At 38.3% G+C, this 26,743-nt stretch overlaps 3 protein-coding genes across 7 annotated transcripts in view; 2 read left to right on the top strand and 1 right to left on the bottom strand.

Annotated features, from left to right (window-relative positions):
• The window catches only part of poglut1 (protein O-glucosyltransferase 1), a 33,230-nt gene extending 9,143 nt beyond the window's left edge, over nt 1–24,087 (top strand). Inside the window, exons 3-13 of the mRNA XM_062054707.1 lie at nt 2,406–2,562; nt 9,976–10,060; nt 11,791–11,934; nt 12,009–12,144; nt 12,213–12,334; nt 12,411–12,470; nt 13,752–13,851; nt 21,134–21,192; nt 22,368–22,535; nt 22,896–22,952; nt 23,039–24,087. Of these exons, the coding sequence (XP_061910691.1) occupies nt 2,406–2,562; nt 9,976–10,060; nt 11,791–11,934; nt 12,009–12,144; nt 12,213–12,334; nt 12,411–12,470; nt 13,752–13,851; nt 21,134–21,192; nt 22,368–22,535; nt 22,896–22,952; nt 23,039–23,195 (1,245 nt within the window). The 3' untranslated portion in view covers nt 23,196–24,087. The remainder of the gene's footprint in view (nt 1–2,405; nt 2,563–9,975; nt 10,061–11,790; nt 11,935–12,008; nt 12,145–12,212; nt 12,335–12,410; nt 12,471–13,751; nt 13,852–21,133; nt 21,193–22,367; nt 22,536–22,895; nt 22,953–23,038) is intronic.
• Nucleotides 1–26,743, bottom strand: part of LOC133654040 (calsequestrin-2-like) — a 37,179-nt gene that overhangs the window by 9,425 nt on the left and 1,011 nt on the right. The window contains exons 1-5 of one of the 3 annotated variants that reach the window (XM_062053992.1): nt 24,940–24,995; nt 5,953–6,017; nt 1,044–1,219; nt 199–283; nt 29–129 (exon numbers count right to left, since the gene is read on the bottom strand). In XM_062053992.1, coding sequence (XP_061909976.1) covers nt 29–129; nt 199–283; nt 1,044–1,219; nt 5,953–6,010 — 420 coding nt within the window. In that variant the 5' untranslated portion in view covers nt 6,011–6,017; nt 24,940–24,995. Of the gene's footprint in view, nt 1–28; nt 130–198; nt 284–1,043; nt 1,296–1,401; nt 1,463–5,952; nt 6,018–9,319; nt 9,540–24,939; nt 24,996–26,743 lie in introns of those variants that run through there. The other 2 variants (XM_062053990.1, XM_062053991.1) reach the window with 2 other exon arrangements.
• The window catches only part of timmdc1 (translocase of inner mitochondrial membrane domain containing 1), a 38,913-nt gene continuing 36,738 nt past the window's right edge, over nt 24,569–26,743 (top strand). The window contains exon 1 of one of the 3 annotated variants that reach the window (XM_062053994.1): nt 24,569–24,707. The gene's annotated coding sequence lies outside the window, so the exon portion shown is untranslated. The remainder of the gene's footprint in view (nt 24,708–26,743) is intronic. The other 2 variants (XM_062053993.1, XM_062053995.1) reach the window with 2 other exon arrangements.

Here is a 26,743-nt window from a genome sequence, read left to right as displayed (position 1 = left end):
AAAAAAATTGTGTTTGTGGTTCACTCACATCCAAGAGAAACTCTACAAGAGTGTCTGCTGAGAGCTGTCCGTCAAACTCGATGATTCGGTCGTCCTTAAAAACGTACAGACTGCCCACCTCTTCCAAACCTGATCATGTTTAAACAGGATTAAAAAAAGAGGACCTTCCGAGCAGACCAGTTCTGAAAAGGATCTCACCCAGCTTCTTGGCAACTTTGGCATCCTTCTGCGAGTCCACCATTCCAAAACCGATGTCTTTGTCCTCCAGGACCTGAGCAGTCAGCTGAGTGGAGTTTACACAATAATGCTCGATTATAACACTGTTAAATTTTCCGTTATTGTGTCTTCAAGGCAGGAAAGTCACATATGTTAAAAAAAAAAAGGTTAAAAACATGTCAATAATTATTATCGTAAGGAAAATATCGTTCAATCCTCCTTCATAATACATGTGTAGAATAGCCCCTGGGGGACAATAAAACGAGCTGTTGGCTTACAGGCTCGCTTTGGACAACTGTGCTTTAAGAAGTTATTTCATAAAACAGAAAATAGAAAAATTGTATAATTACTGTACACTCTGAGCAACATCTGGTATTTAAAGTTAAAGTTAAAGTTAAAGTTAAAGTACCAATGATTATCACACACACACACTAGGTGTGGTGAAATTATTCTCTGCATTTGACCCATCACCCTTGATCACCCCCTGGAAGGTGAGGGGAGCAGCGGGCAGCAGCGGTGGCCGCACCCGGGTATAACTATTAGAGTACAATTTGAGTGTTTTTTTTCAGTATTAACAAATTGGCACAAATTTTGAAAAAAAAATGTTGTGATTATGTGGTAACGTGTATAGTTTTGCAGGGGAAAAGTAATGTAATCCATTTCAGTATACGACTATACACAATATACAAAATGTGGAACATTATGTTGTTTCCTAATCAGAATTCTTCTTTTATCTGCTTTATGGATCAGTGTGTGTGTAAATTATTTGCAAGTATGTCAAAAATAAAGATACATGTACTGTGAGAAGAAGGATGGACGTTTCTCACCTCCAGGACCAGCTCGGTCATCTGGAATTGCTTCTGCAGGCCCTTGTTAGCAGGAAGTGGTTCATGGTAGAACACACACAGAAGTTCAAATCTCCTCAAAGCCTTCTTGTAGCTGCGCTCGTTCATTTCCAACACTCTGTCCTTGCCGTCAAAGTTTGGAAACTCCAGACCTTCCTCTGCAGCACAGTAGCAAGTGAGGTGCAGGAAGAATGTCCAAAGGAAAGATAAACATATTCCCTCCATTGTTGTCCGCTTGCAAGGAAAACCACAGCAAAGTGTTACGATAACATGAACAAAATCAAATTTCACTTCTACCTTCTGCTGCTCTCGCACACGTACTGAGTCAAGAGTGCTTTACCTTCCCTTTCTTCCTTTCTCCATCACTTCATGTCAAGTCTCTCAGGAGACATTTTCCTCCTCTTCACACAAAGAAAAAAAATAACATGACCTACAAAGCTTTTGTGATATTACAGATCGTAGGCTATGAGACAATCAGTCTACTACAGACACACACACACACACACACACACACACACACACACATGCATATGCATATACATATATATATATATATACATGTATATATATATATATATATATATATATATATATATATATATATATATATATATATATATATATATATATATATATATATATATATATACACAAACGTATATATGTATGTATATATTTATTTATGTATTTATTGTTGTATATATATATATACAGTACATCCATCCATCCATTTTCTACCGCTTGTCCCTTTTGGGGTCGCGGGGGGTGCTGGAGTCTATCTCAGCTGCATTCGGGCGGAAGGCGGGGTACACCCTGGACAAGTCGCCACCTCATCACAGGGCCAACACAGATAGACAGACAATATTCACACTCACATTCACACACTAGGGCCATTTTAGTGTTGCCAATCAACCTATCCCCAGGTGCATGTTTTTGGCGGTGGGAGGAAGCCGGAGTACCCGGAGGGAACCCACGCAGTCACAGGGAGAACGTGCAAACTCCACACAGAAAGATCCCGAGCCCGGGATTGAACTCAGGACTACTCAGGACCTTCGTATTGTGAGGCACATGCACTAACCCCTGTTCCACCGTGCTGCCCAGTACATACATACATACATATATATATATATATATATATATATATATATATATATATATATATATATATATATATATATATATATATATATATATATATATACATATACTGTATATATGCATACATACAGTATATACATACACATGTATATGTGTATATATATGCATATATATATTTATAGATATTGTAGGAGCCATTTAAGGCATCCTTATTTTTGTGTTGGCATTACTTTCTTTTGTCACTAGGTGGCGGGCATTTTGGTTGAGCAGGGCAGGGGGGAAGGCATATGTAGGAGCACAGGTGAGCCAAACGAGGAAGGACTCAGGTGTGGGAGCACAAACCATTCTTACCAGCAGCAGACAGCAGCAGACAACAGCAAACCACAGCAGACAACAGCAACAGGCAGGAGAACATATAACACAATATCACTGCAATAATCCCTGGTATGTTTCATTCACCCTGCAAATTCGTTAATAAACATGCATAAACTGGATTTCCGACTGGACCTCACTTCATATACAATGTTTGCTACTGCGTAGGATCACTCCCTCAAACCTGTTGAGTAATGACAATAAATTGGAACATTTGAAGGTGAAGATTGCCATTACAATCAAGTAAGAACGATGCTCTTCGAGAGAAAAGGACATCAAGAAGAACACAGAAGGACATCAAAAAGCCGCAAGAGGACAAACTGTGCCACGGCCGCGCTGCTGCTCATCAGCCAGGGTGATTGGAAACACCTGCCAGCTCTATAGGGTGAGTTGTGTGGAGCTGAAAGCAGCACAAGGGACTTGGCCAATTATGTCTGGTGGCAAAGATGATGTACAGCCACAAGGTGGCGAAAATGTGGATCCTGAAAAGGAAAATGTACAATATTTTGGAAAGGGAAAAAGAGCCATAAAGTATACTGCCAAAGGCTTGGAAATGAAAGTTGACAATTATCATAAAGCAATGGGAGCATGTGTTAAAAAAGCTGCTAAAATAATGGACACAATGAAGCAACTCATGCATTCAAATGAAAATGATGAAAATGCAAATGCTGTAAGAGGTCACTTGGAGGAATTGATTCATTTGTGTGGAGAGGCAAGGGAAAATCATTCCTCATTGATTGCCTTACCATTGCCTGAAGAGGAACTTGATAGAAAAAAATGACTGGTTTCAAGAAAAGATTAAGATACTAGAAGGTTTCATAAAACTTGTGCATGAATGGTTATCAGAAGTGAAAAAGCTAACCACACATGACACTGCCCCTGTGGAAGAGGAGTCACAATTGCATGTCTCTGAAACACATGGCTCGGTTGAAACGCAAGTCCAAGATGAAATGCATGTCCCACTTGCCCATGATGAACATTTATGTGTTACACTTTCCGATATTGGACCCCAGGACAGTGCATCGAATGTCTCAATGACACGCAGTTCCATATCAACAACCTCTTCTACCTCATCTGCTCGCATTCGAGCCCAGGCCGAAAAGGCTGCTCTAATGGCAGAAGCTGCTGCATTGGAGAAAAAACATCAGATTGAATCACAACAAAGAAATCAACAGGAACAATTCGCAAAACAACAGGAACAATTCGCAAAACAACAGGAACAATTCGCAAAACAGGAACAATTCGCAAAACAACAGGAACAACTCAGAATGGAAAAGGAAAAGTTGGAAATGGAAACCAAGCTGGCAGCAGCAAATGCAAGGGAGCAAGTTTTTGCAACCATGAGATCTAGGGAAGGATCAAGAGTGTCAAGAATGAGCTCTGAATCACACAAGGTAGCTGCTGCTCCAAAGAAAACAATGCCCCTCTCTGACACACAGGTTGGGAAGCCAAAACAATTCATATATGAAAAATATACCGAAGCTCATTACATGACTCCAAGACAGGCTGCTCACTCTTTAATGCAAACTGACAATCTGTCAAAATCAACTGTACCAATGAAAAAAGAGGATGTTAAAGGTCATACCGGTCACACTACATCCCCTGTCACAAATGCCATCAAACAAGATCACATTCTTGATTTACTAAAAGCACAACATGATTTCAAGGCCTTATTGGTTAAGCAGAATGTCAATTCCTCTTTACCATCAAGAGACGTACCTGTGTTTGATGGAGATCCGTTTCAGTATGAAACCTTTTATAAGGGCATTTGAATATGGAGTGGAGAAAAAGTGTGACACCTATGACTGTTTGCATTATTTGGAACAATATACAAGAGGGCATCCAAAAGAGCTGGTTCAAAGTTGCCAACATATGCCTCTGTCCCAGGGCTACCAGAAGGCAAGACAGCTACTCAAGGAACATTTTGGTAATGAATATCATATTGCAACAGCATATATGGAAAAGGATTTTTCCTGGGGAACAATTAAATTGGAGGATATAAAAGGATTGAGAGCATTCTCTCTATTCCTCAGAAGTTGTTCCAATGCAATGGAAAATCTGGCCTATATGGAAGAAATTAATGTTGTTTCTAATATGAGGACCATCATCCTAAAGCTTCCATACAAGCTCAGAGAGCAGTGGAGGAACAAGGCCTGTGACCTACAGGAGAAGCAAGGCCATCGTGCCATTTTCCCAGACCTTGTGAACTTTATTGAAAAACTAGTCAAAATACTCTCTGATCCACTGTTTGGTAACATTCAGGACCATAAGCAATCAACTGTCAAACCCTCATCCGTCCACACGCCAAGAGTAAAGTCAAGTCCAAGAAGCAACTTTGCAACAACATTAATACCCATAGAAACTGTGGAGTCAAATGAAGGAAAAAGGAATGTGATTGTCAAATCTCACAGTTGTCTGTTCTGTAAGAAGAGTGGTCACACACTGGAGTGCTGTCCACAATTCAAGAGGAAGAAGCACAAAGAAAAAATAGACTTCTTAAAGGAAAAAGGAGTCTGTTTTGGCTGTCTGAAAATAGGACATTTAAGTCGAGACTGCAGAAATCGTCTATTATGTGAAATCTGTAAACAACAACATCCACAAATACTCCACATTGAACAGACAGAACAAACACAAACCAAATCAATTGGAACCAATGCTGTTGTCCCACCTCCCAAGCATACTTGTGGTCATATTGGGGCCGGGAACCACCCCTCCATCTACTCCATTGTACCTGTACAAGTTAAAAGCAACAAGGGAGACACAGCGTTACAAACATATGCATTTTTGGATCATGGAAGCACCTCCACATTCTGCACAGAAAAACTTATGCAAAGACTGAACATTACAGGACAAAGAACAAACATCCTTCTCAAAACCATGAATCAAGTGAAACCCGAAACCAGCTACCACATCACTGGACTGGAAATAGCCGGGATAAATACGAATGACTTTATTCAATTGCCTGATGTATTTGCACACAAAACCATGCCAGTTTCACCACACAATATTCCAAAACAGCAGGATTTGAAACACTGGCCATATCTAAATCATATCACATTACCTGAAATTGACTCTGACATCGACCTCCTCGTTGGCACGAATGCCTCTAAGGTACTGGAACCCTGGGAGGTGGTCAATAGCCAGGAGGACGGGCCATACGCAGTGAGGACCCTAATGGGATGGGTCATTTATGGTCCTTTAAAAGGAGATGACACCAGCAGGCATAATGGCTGCCCTGTTGCTGATGTCAATAGAATATCTATTCTAAACCTGGAGGAGTTATTAGTCAAACAGTACAACCAAGATTTCAGTGAAAGATCCCGTAAGGAAACAGAGGAAATGTCAAGAGAAGAGGAAAAGTTTCTTGATATTGTGAGTCACTCTGCAAAGATTAAAGATGAACATTACTGTTTAAACTTACCTTTTAAAGAAGAAGATCCCATCATGCCGAACAACCGTTGTATTGCAGAGCAACGCATCCAGAGCCTGAAACGCAAGTTCAACAAAAATGAAAAGTTCCATAAAGAATATACATCTTTCCTCACAGATATGATTGACAGTGGCTATGCTGAATTGGTACCAGCAGACCAGCTGAATAGAAAAGATGAAAGACTCTGGTATATTCCACATCATGGTGTGCACCACTCAAAAAAAGGAACATTAAGAGTTGTTTTTGACTGTGGTGCAGTCTTTAAAGGAACATCACTGAACTGTGAACTACTTCAGGGTCCTGATCTTACCAACTCACTTATCGGAGTCCTCATTAGATTCAGACAAGAACCGGTTGCCTTGATGGCAGACATTAAAGCCATGTTCCATCAGGTTAAGGTGTCTGATAAGCATGTCGACTACCTGAGATTCTTATGGTGGCCTGACGGTGATATGCAGCAAGATCTGACTGAATATAGGATGAAGGTACATCTATTTGGAGCTGTGTCATCACCAAGTTGTGCAAATTTCGCTTTGAGGAAAACTGCTAAAGACAACAAAGCTCATTTTCCACCTGAGGTGACAGACACAGTACGCCATAACTTTTATGTAGATGACTGTTTACGTTCGATTCAAACAGAACAAGAAGCAGTACAATTAGTAAAAGATCTGACTGCTCTCTGCCAAATGGGTGGGTTTACTCTGTCCAAATGGATCAGCAACAGCCATGCTGTATTATCATCTATTCCACAAGAGCACAGGGCTAAAGAAATCAAGGAGTTGGATTTGGACAAGGACAATCTACCAATGGAAAGAGCCCTAGGACTACACTGGTGTGTGGAAACTGATATGTTCAAGTTCACAGTTGTTGTACCAGAGAGACCACACACTAGATGTGGCATTTTGTCTGTGGTCAGCTCTGTATACGACCCTTTAGGATTTCTAGGACCATTTACTCTGCCAGCCAAAATGATTATGCAGGAGCTCTGCAAGGAAAAGCTTGAATGGGATGAAACCATACCACACGTTTTCTCTCAACAGTGGACAGGATGGCTAGCAGATCTCAGCAAAATGAAGGAGTTTAAAGTTGACACAATGCTGCGGAAGGATCTACAGTTAAAACTGGAGAAATCATTTTTCTGGACGGATAGCACAACCGTGCTTAAATACATAAGCAACGAAACCAAACGCTTTAAAACATTTGTAGCAAACAGAGTCTCTTTTGTAAGGGATGCTACCGACATATCACAATGGAGATACGTGAGCACAAAGGAAAACCCTGCAGATGCAGCATCAAGAGGGCTTACAGCAGATCGCTTCCTAGGCTACAAAAATTGGATAAGAGGACCAGATTTTCTCTGGAAAGCAAGCCAATAATGGCCAATCTTGCAAGTTGAATCCAAAATCTCTGTTGATGATCCAGAGATCAAACCTGGCATCACAGTAAATGCCATTGTCAAAAGTCAGTTGAACCCAACTAACTATTTCATCCACTACTTCTCATCCTGGATGAGACTGAAGATTGCAATAGCCTGGCTTTTAAAAGTAAAGATCACACTCTTGCAACTGACTAGGAAAAGAAAAGAAGTTCAAACTGCTGTGAGTAGTGTTGAAAATGATCCTGTCAAATTAAAGAAGAAGAAGAAGTGGTGGAAGAAGAGGATGAAGTGGACAAAGGAAAAGACAAAGAAGGAAAAGGCAAAGACAAGGAAAAGAACAAAAACAGCATACTGGAAAGACCAATAACCAAGATATGTCTCCTCCAAAAGACTGAAATTGAAGATTAATGAAGATTCAAGATTAATGAACTATAACTGCCAACATATTTTTATTTTGAAATTATGGAGAAAAAAAAACGGAGAAGAAGAATCGTGTAAAAGTGAATTTGAATGGCTCCCTTTCAAGTAATTGTTACAATGTAAACAATTAGGGGCCGGTGTGTAGGAGCCATTTAAGGCATCCTTATTTTTGTGTTGGCATTACTTTCTTTTGTCACTAGGTGGCGGGCATTTTGGTTGAGCAGGGCAGGGGGGAAGGCATATGTAGGAGCACAGGTGAGCCAAACGAGGAAGGACTCAGGTGAGGGAGCACAACCCGTTCTTACCAGCAGCAAACCACAGCAGACAACAGCAACAGGCAGGAGAACATATAACACAATATCACTGCAATAATCCCTGGTATGTTTCATTCACCCTGCAAATTCGTTAATAAACATGCATAAACTGGATTTCCGACTGGACCTCACTTCATATACAATGTTTGCTACTGCGTAGGATCACTCCCTCAAACCTGTTGAGTAATGACAATAAATTGGAACATTTGAAGGTGAAGATTGCCATTACAATCAAGTAAGAACGATGCTCTTCGAGTGAAAATGTATATGTTGTATGTGTAAACAACATATAAGTATGTATGTACATGTGTGTGTATTATATGTGTGAACAACACTACAATTTAAAATGTAATGTTATAGTTCATATTATGCACTTTGAGCCCCTTACAGTACTGTACTCTACTATACTATATTACCTTACCTCAGTGCTTCTCAATTATTTTGTTACACCCCTATAGGAGAAAAAAAAAACATTTCGCCACCCCCACTCCACCGCGTCTATAAAATGATTACACTTCTGCATAACATGGTATCCTTATTAACATTGAAGAAAACAAAAAAAGAGGAAAGAAATGCAGAACAATTCACAACAAAGAATAACTTTAACTTATTACCAGGGGTTAGTGCTTGTGCCTCACAATACGAGAGTCCTGGGTTTGATCCCCGGGCTCAGGGTCTTTCTGTGTGGAGTTTGCATGTTCCCCCCGTGACTGTGTGGGTTCCCTCCGTGTACTCCGGCTTCCTCCCACCTCGCACCTGGGGATATTGATTGGCAACACTAAATAGGCCCTAGTGTGTGAATGTGAGTGTGAATGTTGTCTGTCTATCTGTGTTGGCCCTGTGATGAGGTGGCGACTTGTCCAGGGTGTACCCTGCCTTCCGCCCGAATGCAGCTGGGATAAGCTTCAGCACCCCCCGTGACCCCGAAAGGGACAAGCAGTAGAAAATGGATGCATGGATAACATATTTTTCTAGTCTGTATCTGAGAAGATTTAAAGTGCATCAATATGCCTGAAATAAAAACAATTATAATTAATCCTTATTTAAACTATAAACATTTTTTGACCGACTTAACCCATTTAATATTGAAAATTAAATTAAATAAAATAAACACTACACATAATAATGAGTTCAAATTGATCAGTAACATTAACTCAGGAGCACATTGTATTAAACACTTAATCTTCCATCCATCAATTTCTACCGCTTGTCCCTTTCGGAGATAACGCATGGTTCCCTAACTTACGGGGTCACACGAGCACCCCCAGGGGGAAGGGGCAGGGTTACCGTGACGACCAAGCTCAGACAGAAGTAGTAGATCCAAGAGGAGCAACAAGTGCCTTCTTTGTGCGCGGCAGACAAAGCTTGTCGATTGCGGAAAAATGGAGCGTGACTGTGTGTGGGTCTTTCTCCTTTTGTTGCAAGTGTGTTTTGTATATTCGCCATGCGAAGCAGGTATTTGATTGAAAATGTTCTCCTCAAAAAAATGCCAAACCTTGGCTACGTTGCTCACGCTCTTAGTGCTCTTTTTAATTCAACATCTAGCATGCCAGTCTAGCATTACTAGCGCCGAGCTAAACTATCTAAAAAGCACCAACCACTCATTAACTGTCATATTTCTGCACACGTGTGCGTTTCCTCTCCATCATAAGTTAACACCAACTGTTCATTTAAAGTTGAATTATACTTGTTTTCTTCGATAAGTTTCACCAGTTAGCATGCTAGCTCCGAGCTAACCTGTTTTGAAGTGTCACGAACCATTGATTATTGATGAGTGACTGTCTGTATGTACTATGTTTGCTTTACTTCCCCATATACTAACTACACGACTGTCTGTATGTACTATGTTTGCTTTACTTCCCCATATAATAACATAAAAACATTCTCTGTTTCTATTAACAGGACAACAGGAAATCATGGACAAAACCTCTGAGGCGGTTGCAGTGTACACTCAATGCAGCTCTGCCAACTGTAGCTGCCATCTAAGGTTATTGTGATCTTTAAATATTAATCATTATTAACTTTGATACGAAGGGTAAAGAAGGGATATATAATCATCTGCTGCTGCAAATGATGAACAGTCCATCATCTTTATGGTAGCTTTTTTTTAACGCAGTAACATTAAAAAATGTTGAAGTTATTACATAAATTGCATTTCTAAGGAAATACAATGTATGAATTATTGCTAAAATGAACTGTAAATAAATTTTTTCATTGATCTGATTGTAAATTTAATTAATACAATTTGAAAGATATGGACATGCACCTGGAGATAGGTTGATTGGCAACACTAAATTGGCCCTAGTGTGTGAATGTGAGTGTGAATGTTGTCTGTCTATCTGTGTTGGCCCTGTGATGAGGTGGCGACTTGTCCAGGGTGTACCCCGCCTTCCGCCCATGTGCAGCTGGGATAGGCTCCAGCGACCCCAAAAGGGACAAGCGGTAAGAAATGGATGGATGGATGGAATTTGTGGCTTGTCCCACTTCCTAAAATCAGACTTTACCATAAAATATAATAATTCAAATCCTTCTGAAATGTTATATTTGTTGCATATTTATGTTAATTCTCATGCAAACTATATGTTATTTTATTTTTGTTTTGTTTTTAAAAAGAGGTTCACACTTCACAGTAGCGCTGCTCCTGGCTTTTCATTCAATCCTGTTACCCTAACCTAATTCATTGGCTCCTCTAAAAATGTGGAATATTCCACAAGTAAAAGTTAATATAGTAATGTTGTGCTTTTAATGTCTTTTATAAGGGTAAACATACTTAATCAGAAGGCGACCAAATACATATTTCCCCACAATATATATCTGTGTTGGCCCTGCGATGAGGTGGCGACTTGTCTAGTGTTTACCCCGCCTTACGCCCATGTGCAGCTGGGATAGGCTCTAGCATCCCCGCAACCCCAGAAGGGACAAGCGGTAGAAAATGTGTATAAACATGGGGAAACAACTACAAATGTGCGCTTCATTCACCAAAAAAGATCAATTAGAATAATACATAATGTTGGATATAAAGCACATACAAACCCTTTATTTATTGAATCACAATTATTGAAATTCAACGATTTGGTGCATTTGCAAACAGCTAAAATTATGTATAAAGCAAACGATAACCTGCTACCCAAGAATGTACAACAATTCTTCTCAACAAAATAGGAGAAATATAACTTTAGAGGAAAATCTAATGTAAAACATTTCTATGCTCGTACAACACTTAAAACCTTTAGCGTATCTGTGTGTGGAGTTAAACTATGGAATGGATTAACCAAATAAATCAAACAAAGCACCAATATGATTCAGTTTAAGAGACTGTTCAAACTACAAGTGTTCACAAAGCACACAGAACAAAAAATATGATGAACATCTTGAATCCTTTTTTTCCCCTTTTTTTATTGAGACAAAGAATATTTATGTATTTAATATTTGTTTCCTTACTATGGTATGTTATTTATTTATTATTAATTTGGTCACTGTTCTGTTACAGAGAACAAGGAAATTGGATACAATTGCTATGGTATGAAAAGGGATTAAATAAGCTCTGTTTCTTCCTACTCCTTTTCGGACGTGCTGTAATGAAACAACCGGAATTGTGTGATGCATTACATTGTATCGTATGCATGTTCGAAAATAAACTGAAACTGAACTGAACTGAAATATGGATGGATGGATATATATTCGTATGTATAATTTGTGTACAACTTTCTGCCTTAGGGTCCTTGAGCAAGACCTGGGTCCCTTTCAAGGAGGAATTTCTAAAGATCTCATGGCTCGGACAGTTGAAAGAGGAGTGGGCACCCACTACCAGATCATAGATCATAAATTGTACAGGGAACACAACTGCATGTTCCCAGCCAGGTCTGTTCTGCCTAGCAACAGGCATTTTATTGAATTCAGCAGACGGATTGATTATTATTGTTTGGTGTGTCCAGGTGTAGTGGGGTGGAGCATTTCCTATTAGAGCTGATTGACAGGTTACCTGATGTAGAGATGGTGGTAAATGTCAGGGATTATCCTCAAGTTCCAAACTGGGTGCAGGCCATCTTCCCAGTTTTCTCCTTCAGCAAGGTTAGTATGTGCAAAAACACGCTCCATTTTACAGTAACTGGTTATGTATGTGGGTGTGACGTGACTAGACCTCAGACTACCACGACATCATGTACCCAGCATGGACGTTCTGGGAGGGTGGCCCTGCTGTGTGGCCTATATACCCCACTGGACTAGGAAGGTGGGATCTAATGAGGGACCATCTTAAAAAGTAAGGCTTAGAAGGTCGTTGATATAATGTTTAACGATAACATGGTGATGTCATAATCAATATATTGATGTTTCAGATCTGCTGCTCAGTGGCCATGGCACTACAAAGAGTCCAAAGGATTCTTCAGAGGTTCCAGGTTGGTTTCTTCTCATCCATCCATGCATCCATTTATTTTCCCCTCAGGATTGCGAGGGGTGTTAGCCTATCCCAAGTCCATAGCAAAAGTCCACTCTTCTCTATGATCTTTTCATTTTCACATGTGACATCTACGGTGGATGACCGGTACAACCACGAGGCAACGTCCACACGCTACACACACAAATCATATAAAGGGGAACTGCACTTTTTTGGAATTTTGCCTATCGTTCCCAATCATTATGAGAGACATGACAAAATATATTTTTTTTAATACATTCCATTACTCTTAAATAAACGTAAATAAAAGTCTGCTTATGATGGAGTCAATGGGAGGTCCTCTAGTGCGTGCATAAATCCCTCTAAAAAACCTCCAAAAGCGCCAACAATAATACTGTATTTACATTTCGTGACCTGAATATTAACCAAGTATTAATGATGAAATCAACCAATGGATATCCAGCAACTTTTTGCATCTTAACGCTAAGAAAACAGAAATGTTGATTATCGATCTTGCTAGACACCGGCACTTATTTAATAAAACCACCTTAACATTTGACAACCAAACAATTATACAAAGCGACTCGGTAAAGAATCTCGGTATTCTCTTCGACACAACTCTCATTTGAGTCACACATTAAGAGTGTTACTAAAACAGCCTTCTTTCATCTTCGTTATATTGCTAAAATTTGTCCCATTTCGTCGTCCACCGACGCTGAGATCCTTTTTCATGCGTTCGTTACGTCTTGTCTCGATTACTGTAACGTATTACTTTCGGGTCTCCCTTTGTCTAGCATTAAAAGATTACAGTTTGTACAACATTTGGATGCTAGACTTTTGACAAGAACAAGAAAGTTTGCTCGTTTAAGGCCTACACTGGCTCACCTGCACTGACTTCCTGTGCACTTAAGATGTGACTTTAAGGTTTTACTACTTATGTATAAATACTAAATGGTTTAGCTCCATCCTATCTTGCTGATTGTATTGTACCATATGTCCCGGCCAGAAATCTGCGTTCTAAGAACTCTGGCTTAATAGTGATTCCCAGAGCCCCCAAAATAAGTGTGCACGCGTGTATATGTATGTACATGTATATATATGTGTATATATATATACACATGTACATGTATGTATATATATATGTGTATTAGAAAGTCCTATATTAGTCACAACTTCAGTTAAATACAAATTGGTCATGTTGCATAGTTGGGTCGCATTTTTACTGTATTGATTGAATATTTACCAGTGTGGTGAGCTCCTTTTCTGCTAATTTCCCTTTTAGAACCAGTTCAGAGCGTGACCCTCTGGTCCTCCTTTCTAGAGCAATGCCACAGCTGGTTGATGCAGAATATACCAAGAACCAGGCCTGGAAGTCTGACAAGGTCCAAATCTCTCTATCTTCATCTTATTTGTATTTTCAGGCTTTTGCATGTTTTCAATGCATGTTTGTAACCAACTAATATAATCACATACAAATTATGTTTGCAGGTCTATTAATAGGCTTTTTAAAAGCAGTTGTCTTTAGTTTCTGGTGGCTGCTAAGGTTTGATGTGTTGAAGCTTGTTTTTCCCCTCCTTGGTCAATGTTTGCAGAACATTTAGTGAAAATAGCAAGTTAAAGTCTTCCTCTGAAACAGAAGTAAATGGCACGTTGGAGAAAATGAGCGTTTGATTTTCTCACCCTAACCACCTACGGCACAGTACAACTAATCTCGCTTAATTGGAGTGTATTGTTTTTTTCGGTTATCTGAGATATTTTTAATTTTAGCGGGTTTATTGGTGTGGCTTCATAATTTCATATATCAGTTTGCTATTTGTCATGCACCCCTTCTTATTAGCATTATTGCTATTGTAAGTACTGTGTATATATACATATATTTTTTTAATTTAACTTTTATTTAACCAGTAAAGTCCCACTGACATTAAAAAAAATGTTTTCAAAGGAGTCCAGGCCAAGAGGCAGCAAAATATACAGTTGCATAAAAATACATGTCATACACATTAAGAAAAACAGTTACAATTTAAAAACGTCATCCCAAGTGCTCTCAATCTGGACTTAAAAGCGTTCACTGAAATAAACTCAGTTATTTTCCAGTCCTTTTGCAACGTGTTCCATGTGAAAGGAGCAGAGTAAACAAAAGCCTTTTTTCCCCAGTTCTGTGCGGGAAAATGGAACAGTGAGCAACAAATGATCATCGCTCCTCTGTGTGATTAAGTCACAAAAAAAAATAAAAAAATCTTGGAGGGCAGTAGACCAAGCATTGCCTTATAAATAAAGGTATAACAATGACCCAGCCTCCTGAAGTACAAAAAATGCCATCCCACTCGAGAATACAGCTCACAATGATGGGTCAAGGCCCTACAGTTAGTAATGACTCAGAGAAGCATGATATAAAGTGGCAACCTTATGTAGACATTGAGCAGAGGCATTAACGTACAACAGGTATCCATAATCCAAAATAAATAAACATTTTGCCGTGACGAGTCTCAAAAGAAAAACTAAATTTATTTCAAAAGAAAAAGCCCAATTTGAATGTAAGTTTTTTCACAAGATTGTCTATATAGGGGTTAAAAGTCAGGAAGTCATCAAGCAAAATACTGAGGTATTTGTACATGTGAACCACCTCTATGACATTTGCCTCAAGAGTGGACACTAAGGGAATAGTTTGAAGAACATTCTCAGTGTTTGAAAACATTAGTTTTGTCTTTTCAGTATTGGGGACTACTTTTAGCTGCAGAAATGTGTGCTGGACCACATCAAAGCTTTCTGCTGAGATTCTACAGCTTTATCAGGGTTCAAACCAAAGCAGTAAATGATTGTGTCATCAGTGTAAAAATGTCAGACACATTTTGTCCTAATTCATTAATATACCTGTACATGATGAACAGGACGGGTCCTACTATAGAACCCTGTGGCACCTCCTTGTGGACATTCAAAAATTGACAACACAGAGTGTCAAATTGAATACACTGGCTCCTGTCAAATAATTTGTGAATCAGGAAATAACATGATTAGATAGTCCTATACAAAGAAGCTTATGCTTTAAACCAGGGGTCACCAACCTTTTTGAAACCAAGGGCTACTTCTTGGGTACTGATTAATGCGAAGGGCTACCAGTTAAATTGCCAGAAGTAGCCAATTTGCTCAATTTACCTTTAACTCTGTTATTATTAATAATTAATATTTATCTTTGTGGAAACACTGATCATCTTAATGATTTCTCACAATAAATATATATTGAAACAGATAAATATCAATATGCAACACTTTATTTTTATATTTTCTCTAAATGCACATTTTTCAAATTGAACATTTTCAAATGATCACTTCTAAGACAGTCTTGTGAAATCACAATATCCCATTTTAACTAGCTAGCCACTAACGTTTTTTAACAAATCATGAATTACTTTGCACCATGTTTGTACAAATAATAACTCATGTAAAATACAAAAGTAAACTCTCAAATTTTTAAATCATGTCACACTTTGAACTGGACACCAAATCTGTTATCTGTTTCTTTGTCAGTTAGTGGGAAGCCTGGCATTGCATGCTGTTAACTAGTGTGTTGTACTCTGGTGTGTAACTTGACACTGCAACTCTGAGTGAGTCTTGCAGATGTGCATCAGTGAGGCGTGTTCTGTGTTTGTTCTTGATGAAGTTCATGTCAGAAAAGGCTGATTCACAAAGATAAGATTTTTCCTCATTGTTTGCGGAACCTTCTTAATCTTTTGGACATATTTTCACAGCAATCTGGCCTTAAGCTTAATTATGATAAATGTAAAATGTTAAGGATCGGAAATCTAAAGGGAACGTCCTTTCGAATGGAATGCAAAGTGCCTGTTTTGTGGACGGATGGACCAGTTAACATACTTGGTGTTGTTGTCCCAGAAAATCTGGAAGATCTAGGCTCAGTAAAGTATGATAATCGACTAAGAAAGCTGGACAAAATTATGCAATTATGGAAAGGGAAATCCCTAACCTTGTATGGTAAAATGTCTATTGCCAACTCGTTAATTATTCCTCAATTTATTTATTTGTTTTTGTCATTACCAGCTCCATCACAAAACTTTTTTAAGATTTATGAGCGGAGGGTCTTCGATTTTGTCTGGAACGGCAAACCAGAAAAGATTAAAAGAAAGGTTTTGTACAAAGAGTATGAATATGGGGGCCTGAAACTTCTCAACCTTGAAGCTATGTGTCTGTCTTTAAAAGCATCAATTGTTCCAAAGATATATTTAAACATTGAGTGGTACACAAATGTCCTGTTGGACAAAAAACATGTACTGTATCAAAAGAAATTGTATCCTTTTTTACAAGTGATCCCCTCCCAGAGAGTCTGCTGGGAAACATGGCGGGGTTCATAAAGGAAACAATCCACTCATAGTGGTGTTTTCAATTTTATGTGCCAGAAAAAAGAGACGATATTTTGCAGCAGTTAATATGGATGAACTCTAATATTGTAATAGATGGAAAGCCTTTCTTTTGGAAAAATATGTTTGAAAGAGGAATCATTTTTGTCAATGATATTATCAATGAGAATGGTAAAATTATGAAGTATGATGAATTTAGAGCTATGTATGGTGATGCTTGCTCAAGCTTTTCATGTTATCAACTAACTGGAGTAATTGGGAAAAGATGGAAACAAATAATTAATTATGGAACTACTAAATTATTAGTTTGTAAACCTCTAATAAGAAATTCTAGTTGGCAAAAAGGAACTAAAATAAATAGAAAAAGATATAATTTTTATTTAATAAAGAAATCTTTGAAGGCTGCCTCATACAACACAAATGGAAAATGGGAGGACTTTTTTGACTGCCCGTTGCCATGGGATGCCATATTCAAACTAATCTATAAAGCCACTATCGATGTGCAAAATCGTTATTTTCAAATTAAAATTATTTATAACTTCTTACCCACAGGGAAAATGTTAAAATTATGGAATATGACAGAGTCAGATGATTGCCGATTTTGTTGTCAGGAGCCTGAATCCACCCTGCATTTGTTTTGGTATTGTCATATTGTGTCTTTGTTTTGGGTGGAAGTTGAAAAAATGCGTTTAAGGATTGGTTTGTTTATGAAGCTTACTGTGGTTTCTGTTATTTTAGGAGAGTTCATTGACAATCATGATTTAGTCAATTTAATTATAGTACTCGGTAAAATGTTTATTTTTAAGGCCAAAAACAGATATTCACTTAGTATTACTTTCTTTAAAACATTTATTCAGTATTTTCTAACTTTAGAAAGTTACATGGTTGAAAACGATAATGATGCCAAAAAACATTTAAAAAAAAGATGAGAAGTCCTCAAAGGCTTATTTTGAAAGTATAATTATGTTTATAGATTATATGATATCTGTTGTTGTGTTCCCTAATTTGAGTGACCTGGACATAATCTGGACTGTACATAAATGCTTATTTTGAAAATGTAATTTTGTTTATAAATTATATGCAATCTGTTGTGTTCCCTAATTTTTTTCTGTGTACATGAATGAAGGTGTGTGTTGCTGAGTCCGACTTGGACATTATCTGGACTGGGCCTGGTTTAAAAAACCCTTTAAACAAATCTAATTTCATTGACAACCCGGTCTGTTGAAGATAAGGCCCTTTTTTAAAAAATAAAATACAATAAGATAAATAAATAAAAAACATTTTCTTGGATAAAAAAGAAAGTAAAACAATATAAAAATAATTACATAAAAAATAGTAATTAATGAAAATGTTAGTGGACCAGCAGCCTATACAATCGTGTGTGCTTCAGGGACTGTGTCCCTTGCAGATGTGTTGTCTTATGTTGTGGGAACCAGAATATTGGTAGCAGAAAGAAATAACCCCTTTTGTGTGAGTGGGTGTGGATGAGTGTGCATGGGGGAGGTTGTTTGGGTTGATGCACTGATTGAAAGTGTATCTTGTGTTTTTTCTATGTAGATTTAATTTAAAAAAAAAAAAAAAAATTTTTTTTTTTTAGAACAGGCCCGCGGGCCACTCATCTGGTCCTTACGGGCGACCTGGTGCCCGCGGGCACCGCGTTGGTGACCCCTGCTTTAAACTAACATGATACACAGTGCCAAAAGCTACTGACAGATCAATAAAAAGGGAAGCACAGTATTGTTTTTTGTCAAGAGCAACAAGTATGTAATTTATCACTTTTGCAGCAGACGTGATGGTACTGAATTTTTTTCCTGAAGCTGGACTGTAGTTGAGAAATAATTTTATTAGAGATCAGGAACTATTTTAGTTGATCACAGACAATAGATTCAATAACATTTGACAGGGGACACACATTTGATATTGGCCTATAGTTAGTTAAAACAGCTGGATCCCCTCCTTTTAATAAAGGGGTAACAAAAGCTGATTTCCAAACGAGTGCGATTTCTTTGTTCTGGATTGAACGATTAAAACAAACTGTAAAAGGCTGTGCTACAGTAGGAAGGGGATTCATACGTCCCCATTTGTCAAGGTTTACCTGACACATGAACATGACAAATTTAGGGGGGTAACCATCCACATTAGCCGCCAGATGGCAGTAGAGTGTTGATTCTTTAAAGGTGTTTAGTGGCAATTCCAACTTTGACCACAGCGTCAGTTGCTATGTAGAGTGATGCTTTCCATCATTTTCAGCAGACTGCATCGCAAAATTTTTAACACCCATCTCTTAGTTTCATGCAAGATCCACCTAGGAATGGGGCTGTATGAATCCCTTCCCTACGGTACATAATTAGCGGCCAATTTCAAGAAGTAGGGCTTTATCAAGTCTGGTCCAGGGGGTTTTCTGTGAGCTAATGCTTAAAGAGCTTTATGCACTTCCTGCACAGTAAAATGAACACAATTAAAACGCTCTCCAGAAGACATTGGAGGTTCTGTGCAGGGAGTCACAGGGCCTGCTCCTGTGGGACAAACAAAGAACCAGAACCTCGGTCCTATCATAGACAAGGACAGAGTCTTTTTAAGACATATTTTGGAAGAGCCTGCGGTCTAGAGTTAATCACTTTCCAAAATTAATGTAGGTTGTTGAGGTTTTCTGTTGTGTAATATTCTGATTAGCCTTCTTGATAAGAGAATTACATTTATTTCTTAAATGCCTAAAATTTGACCAATCTGAGCAGAATCGTCTTTCCTGGTTTTGGCCCATGCCACATTTTGTTGATTGATGGAGTCTGACAATTCCGGAGAAAACCAGCAGTTGGACTCTGAATTTCCTGATAGAAGCATGTTTGTTTACAATTTTCATAAAACTTTCCAAGAAATATGCCCAATCCAGCTCGACATATGGCAACAGACTCAATTGCCCTCAATTAACCAAAGACAAATCATGATAAGCTTGTTCATTAGATGTTTTTACATTTCTCTTACAAATAATATGCAGATTGCATCTGGGGATTTCAGTGTTCCTGCAGGTAGCAACAACACAATGATCGCTTAAATCATTGCAAAACACACCCAATGATTAGAATTTATGAGGGACGTTTGTTAGGACTAAGGCAATCAGAGTAGACATATCAGGACTCTTTACATTTGGCTTTGTAGGTAGGTTGACCAACTGGCTAATGTTAATAGAGTCACAGAAGGATTTAAATTCACCAGAAACTTCATTCAGCCAGTCCCAGTTTAAGTCTTCGGCCAATGAGAGTTTATCATAATTTAATTTGGACAAAATGCTGTAAGGATAATAATGCTTCCTTGGTGGCAGATGGAGGCCTGTACCACCACATTCAAAGCCAAAAACTCAATTTGCTTAGAAATAGACTCAAATTAAACAAGTGCTACATCCTTATTATATTATATAGATTTTCCTAGCTTGTGTTCTATGAACTGAATACAAAAATGTGGTAAGAATAAGAACAGTTATATTGTATTATATGACACCCTGATAAAGCACTATATACATTTAAAATGAACTTTAGTTGTAAAAAAATAAGCTTGTTGGAATTTTGGGGAAGCCATATGCTGGAATAGTGACATGACTTTCGCTTGCCAACCACTCTTAAATGTTTGCTATAATGTCATTAAGGAACTTATTGATTTCAAGCACAAAGCTGTATAGAACACATTTTAACACAAGTATTTTTAAAGCTGGTGTATACCACGGATATGTGGCTTCCTAAAGAGCGCTCTCGTAGCAACAAGCTGCAACTATTACCATATATTCTGCCCTCTTTCTGATGTAACCTTGTAAGGTATGCCCCATTATTACACACGCATGCAACAAAAAGATAAGGTTATGTTGCAAAATCATCCATCAATTCATCCACTTTCTAGTGTTTGGAAAAGTGTATGCTTTCTCTTACCAGTTCAACAGGAATGTAAAAGTCACTGCAACATTACATTTTAAATCCTTTCTTTCTCGACCATCTCTTGTGTTTATACAAGCACGACATGCATTTGCATTCACACAAGTCAGTGGTAACTGACAGCCTGATATCATATTCGACTAATAGCAACTTTTAACTTGTAAATATGACACATATACATTTATTAATTAATTATCTTCACTTACACCGCTATTGGTAACATATGCTAGCTATTGCCGGTGTTCTATTTTCTGCATGACATAAAAGTAATATGGATCCTGTGACACAGCAGCTTTAAGTGTGTTCTTACTCTCATGGGTTAATTTGTACTAATTTTTTTTGTTTGTTTCCATTGTTCAAATCTTTTATTCTAGGACACTCTCGGAAGACCGCCAGCCAAAGAAATTCCATTAGTTGACCACTGCAAGTACAAGTAAGCAGACTAAAACTCTTTATGTAGTTTCTTCTTGCATAAAAAGTCAACATTTTATTAAAAGCAGTAATAACTCATCTTTATGGCCACTGTACTGTGTACGTTGGTAAAGAAAACGTACTATTATTATTAGAGATGTCCGATAATATCGGCCTGCCGATATTATCGGCCGATAAATGCTTTAAAATGTAATATCGGAAATTATCTGTATCGTTTTTTTAATCGGTATCGTTTTTGTTGTTGTTTTTTTTAATTAAATCAACATAAAAAACACAAGATACACTTACGATTGGTGCACCAACCCAAAAAACCTCCCTCCCCCATTTACACTCATTCACACAAAAGGGTTGTTTCTTTCTATTATTAATATTCTGGTTCCTACATTATATATCAATATAGATCAATACAGTCTGCAAGGGATACAGTCCGTAAGCACACATGATTGTGCGTGCTGCTGGTCCACTAATAGTACTAACCTTTAACAGTTCATTTTACTAATTTTCATTAATTACTAGTTTCTATGTAACTGTTTTTATATTGTTTTACTTTCTTTTTTATTCAAGAAAATGTTTTTAATTTATTTATCTTATTTTATTTGATTAATTTTTAAAAAAGGGACCTTATCTTCACCATACCTGGTTGTCCAAATTAGGCATAATAATGTGTTAATTCCATGACTGTATATATCGGTATTGGTTGATATCGGTATCGGTTGATATCAGTATCGGTAATTAAAGAGTTGGACAATATCGGAATATCAGATATTGGCAAAAAGCCATTATCGGACATCCCTAATTATTATCACTATAATTATTTATATTATTTCAGCTGCTAAATCACCATTTTGAGATCTATACCTTACTGTAAAACTTTTCACATTCGTCATAACAGGATGCACAACAACATTGTATTTTACTGTAATGTCACATATACTGTATACACCTACTTTAAGATGTACAGGTAGTCTGCCATTTTGGTTCAGAGGTGACATTTTTGAGAAATTTATTTTCGGTGTAATGTTGTAATGCCAAACGTGTTTATTTTAATTTGTATAATATGTCGTGCGACAAAAGGCAAATGGCCCCCTTGGCCGCATTGTTCTAAATGTTATAAGTATGTACTTTCAGATTTAAAAATGTTTTCTCAAATATTTATTTCCTCTCTTGCCTCCTAAGATTTTTATTCAACTTCCGAGGCGTGGCGGCAAGTTTTCGCTTCAAACATCTCTTCCTCTGTGGCTCGCTGGTATTTCACGTGGGCGATGAATGGCAAGAGTTCTTCTACCCACAGCTTAAACCCTGGGTCCACTACATCCCTGTCAAGCAGGATCTGTCTGATGTCAGGTACCTCAGCAAGCTTCTTCAGTTTTTATACCAATAACACTAGTATTCATACAAGCATGGTCTTTTTCCCCCCCCACATGCTGTCACTGTATAACATCACTTAAAATGCATGTTAATCAAAGACTGAAGTAAAGGTGAAGACTGTCCAACAGTCACTTTGCAGCATTTGCATGTGGATGGAAAACATGTTTTAAAGAACTTCTGCTTCACAATAAATGCTTTTAGTGCATTTTGTTATGTGTCATCATAGTATAAAAGAACAATACTATTTAAGACTACTTTAAAAAAATGTGTATTCCATTTTCAGCAAAGTACTAAACAAGATGAGCCACTGACATTGCACTAAAAATGTTTTTACAGAGAACTATTACAGTTTGTCAAAGACAACGACGACATTGCAGAAGAGATTGCCATCAGGTCAAGTATAAAAATACTGTGTTGGACCCCTAAATTCGTATTTCTACGTCTGTGCTGATAGTTATGTTCTCATTTTCTCCTCACAGAGGTATGGAGTTCATTGCGGAGCATCTGCAGATGCAAGATATTTCCTGCTACTGGGAGAGACTCCTCACTGAGTTTAGTCATTTGCTCTCCTACCAACCCCAAAGACGCAACGACTACAGTCAGATCATGCCCAAGCACCGCAACACTGAGCTATAATAAAGACACTGCAGAAACAAGGGAGGGAGTTGCAGTGAATGGAAACAACCGACCCATCCATCCAACCATCCATTTTCTACTGCTTGTCCCTCTTGGGGTAGGAGTGGTAGTAAGGGGGCGGTGGGCTGGAGCCTATCCCAGCTGCACAAGTATGGAAGGCCTTGACAGGTCATTGAAGGGCCGACACAGATAGACAAGCATTCACACTCACCACACTAGGCCATTTTAGCATTGCCACCATTTAATGTAAATACAACTGAAGTACATTAACCTTTAGTTGTAATATTTTACAATTGTTTGTATTAGATGCAGTGCTCCTGTTTGAAAGGGGTGCTTAATGTTGAATATGTTGTAATATTCACAGTTGTGGGGGGAAAAAATTGTGTTTTAATGGTTAGCAAATGTGTTAAAGATGATTCATTGATAGTAATGTGACCAAAAAGCTATGGTAATGTTATTGATCAAACAATAGCAGGAGGCTTAGGTTCTTAACTGTTTTGCAAATAACGTATGGCACGTTAATACATTCTTGAACTGTCATCAGTATGTGTATGTTCAGTTACGTTAACTGCGATTAAACCGTTGGTTTTATGGCACTTTGAATTCTTGGAATGCAACACGGATGTTTGCTACAGTGATGAGTGTGTCCTCCACCACACGGGGGCACTGTGTTTTTATGTCGCTACTATTGTTTAGAGTTTAGTGACGTCACGTCCGGTTCACGTCCCGTCCATGAAATATGCTTGGTGGTCAAGCGAGCTCTGTTCATAAAAGGTACTACTGGCTCTATTTCGACTTTCTCGATGAAGAAATGCCCTATGCTTGTGTTTTCGGCTATGCGAATCGCAAAAAGGATGTACTCAGCGAGTCTAAAAAACATTGAATAAAAAAGCAAATGTGAAAAAAACCCAAGTTTACTAGAGGCAAGTAATTAAGCTTTCAGCACATACACAATGTTGACATCTATAGTTAGAATGTGATTAAGGCAGGGGAACACGCTACTTGTAAACGAGCGTGCAACAACATTGGCATGGCAGCATCGACGCGAAGTTGAATCATGAAATACAACCTTGCCCGAGCAAAAACGATGCATTTATATCCATTTATTTGACCCAGCCACAAACAAAGAAGTTGTAGACCTCCGTGTTTTTCCAAGTTTCCATCTGTTTTGTCGTGTATAATGGTATCTGGGGCACACAATTTCGCGATGTGTAGGAACAAAACATGTATATTCCTTAATATCACTCGAGTAATCTTAATATGGATCTATTCCATTGCTTAGTTATTTTTATTTTTTTTGCTCGTATCTGCATTTTGCATGAAGATTTAAGCCTCTTTTATACGCAGTGTAGTTCGCGCGCTGCTTGCCGTACATCAGCAATCTTTGCTTGGTTGACTACCGCTGGTTTTCACTTCCGGGATATAATCACGTGACTGAATACAAGAAATCCGAACAGTTGAGCAGTCGAGGAGCAAGGGCAACGATAACTACTTCATCAACTTCACGTTAAGGTATGCACATTAAATGAAACTAACACAAAATATTCATAACTGTAATTGATATTTTCTTCAAGTGCCTGAAATGATGTGCTGCACCTCCATTGTAAATTCAACCTTAGACTTCGAACTGAGTGAGGACCTTGATGGCTAACGCTAGCGATCAAGACAACCATCAATCCCTGCAAAATTCAAAAATGCGTCAAATACATAATTTAAAATACACCCGCTATCTATTGTTACATACCGTTGTAATATTGCTTGTGACGTTTTAGTCGGAAGTATCTGAAGGTGAATGTTGCGGTTCAGCTAGCAACACGCTGCTAACCAGTCTCGGCATTATCGGCATAGTCCCTTAAGTTAACATGTAAATTAAAGGCCTACTGAAATGAATTTTTTTTATTTAAACGGGGATAGCAGATCTATTCTATGTGTCATACTTGATCATTTCGCGATATTGCCATATTTTTGCTGAAAGGATTTAGTATAGAACAACGACGATAAAGATTGCAACTTTTGGTATCTGATTAAAAAAAGGCTTGCCCCTACCGGAAGTAGCGTGACGTAGTCAGTTGAACATATAGGCAAAGTTCCCTATTGTTTACAATGATGGCCGCATGAAGTGAGAGAGATTCAGACCGAGAAAGCGACAATTTCCCCATTAATTTGAGCGAGGATGAAAGATTTGTGGATGAGTAAAGTGCAAGTGAAGGACTAGTGGGGAGTTGAAGCTATTCAGATAGGGAAGATGCTGTGAGAGCCGGGGGTGACCTGATATTCAGCTGGGAATGACTACAACAGTAAATAAACACAAGACATATATTTACTCTATTAGCCACAACACAACCAGGCTTATATTTAATATGCCACAAATTAATCCTGCATAAAAACACCTGCGTGTTTGTTACGCTAGCTCCTAGCTCCTCTGCTAGCTCCTAGCTCCATAGAACACGCCAATACAATTCAAACACCTGATCAACACACACAATCACTCAGCCCAAAAGACCGTTCACCTAACCCAAGGTTCATAAAGCTTATATATTTTAAAAAAGTTACGTACATACGCAAAAAAAAGTTGCGCACATACGGTCAAGCGATCAAATGTTTAGAAGCCAAAGCTGCATACTCACAGTAGCACGTCTGCGTCTTTGTCATCCAAATCAAAGTAATCCTGGTAAGAGTCTGTGTTGTCCCAGTTCTCTACAGGCGTCTGTGTATCGAAGTCAAAAGTCCTCCTGGTTAGAGTCTCTGTTATCCGAGTTCTTCCATCTTGACTGCATCTTTCGGGAATGTAAACAAAGAAGAGCCGGCTGTGTACTGTTGTGGCTGACTACGTTCGAAAAATACGTCCATTTCGCACCGACAACTTTCTTCTTTGCTTGCTCAGCTTCCTTCTCCATAGTGCAATGAACATGATTGAAACAGATTCACGAACACAGATGTCCAGAATACTGTGGAATTATGAAATGAAAACAGAGCTTTTTCGTATTGGCTTCAATGTGGAAGGCATACCCGTGTTCGCCGGTCTACGTCATGCGCATACGTCATCCTCAGAGGCGTTTCGAACTGGAAGTTTAGCGGCAAATTTAAAATGTCACTTTATAAGTTAACCCGGTCGTATTGGCATGTGTTATAATGTTAAGATTTCATCATTGATATATAAACTATCAGACTGCGTGGTCGGTAGTAGTGGGTTTCAGTAGGCCTTTAATCTGCACACATACATGATTAATGTGATAAAGTTTTGTGATTAATCACAAGTTAAAGGCCTACTGAAATGATTTTTTTAATTTAAACGGGAATAGCAGATCCATTCTATGTGTCATACTTGATCATTTCGCGATATTTCCATATTTTTGCTGAAAGGATTTAGTAGAGAAAATCGACAATAAAGTTCGCAACTTTTGCTCGCTGATAAAAAAAAGCCTTGCCTGTACCGGAAGTAGCGTGACGTCACAGGAGCTAGTATTCCTCACAATTCCCCATTGTTTACAATGGAGCGAGAGAGATTCGGACCGAGAAAGTGACGATTACCCCATTAATTTGAGCGA

Source organism: Entelurus aequoreus, linkage group LG07 (genome assembly GCF_033978785.1).
Source record: "Entelurus aequoreus isolate RoL-2023_Sb linkage group LG07, RoL_Eaeq_v1.1, whole genome shotgun sequence".
Taxonomy (NCBI): domain Eukaryota; kingdom Metazoa; phylum Chordata; class Actinopteri; order Syngnathiformes; family Syngnathidae; genus Entelurus; species Entelurus aequoreus.
This window is presented reverse-complemented; position numbering and strand designations above follow the sequence as displayed.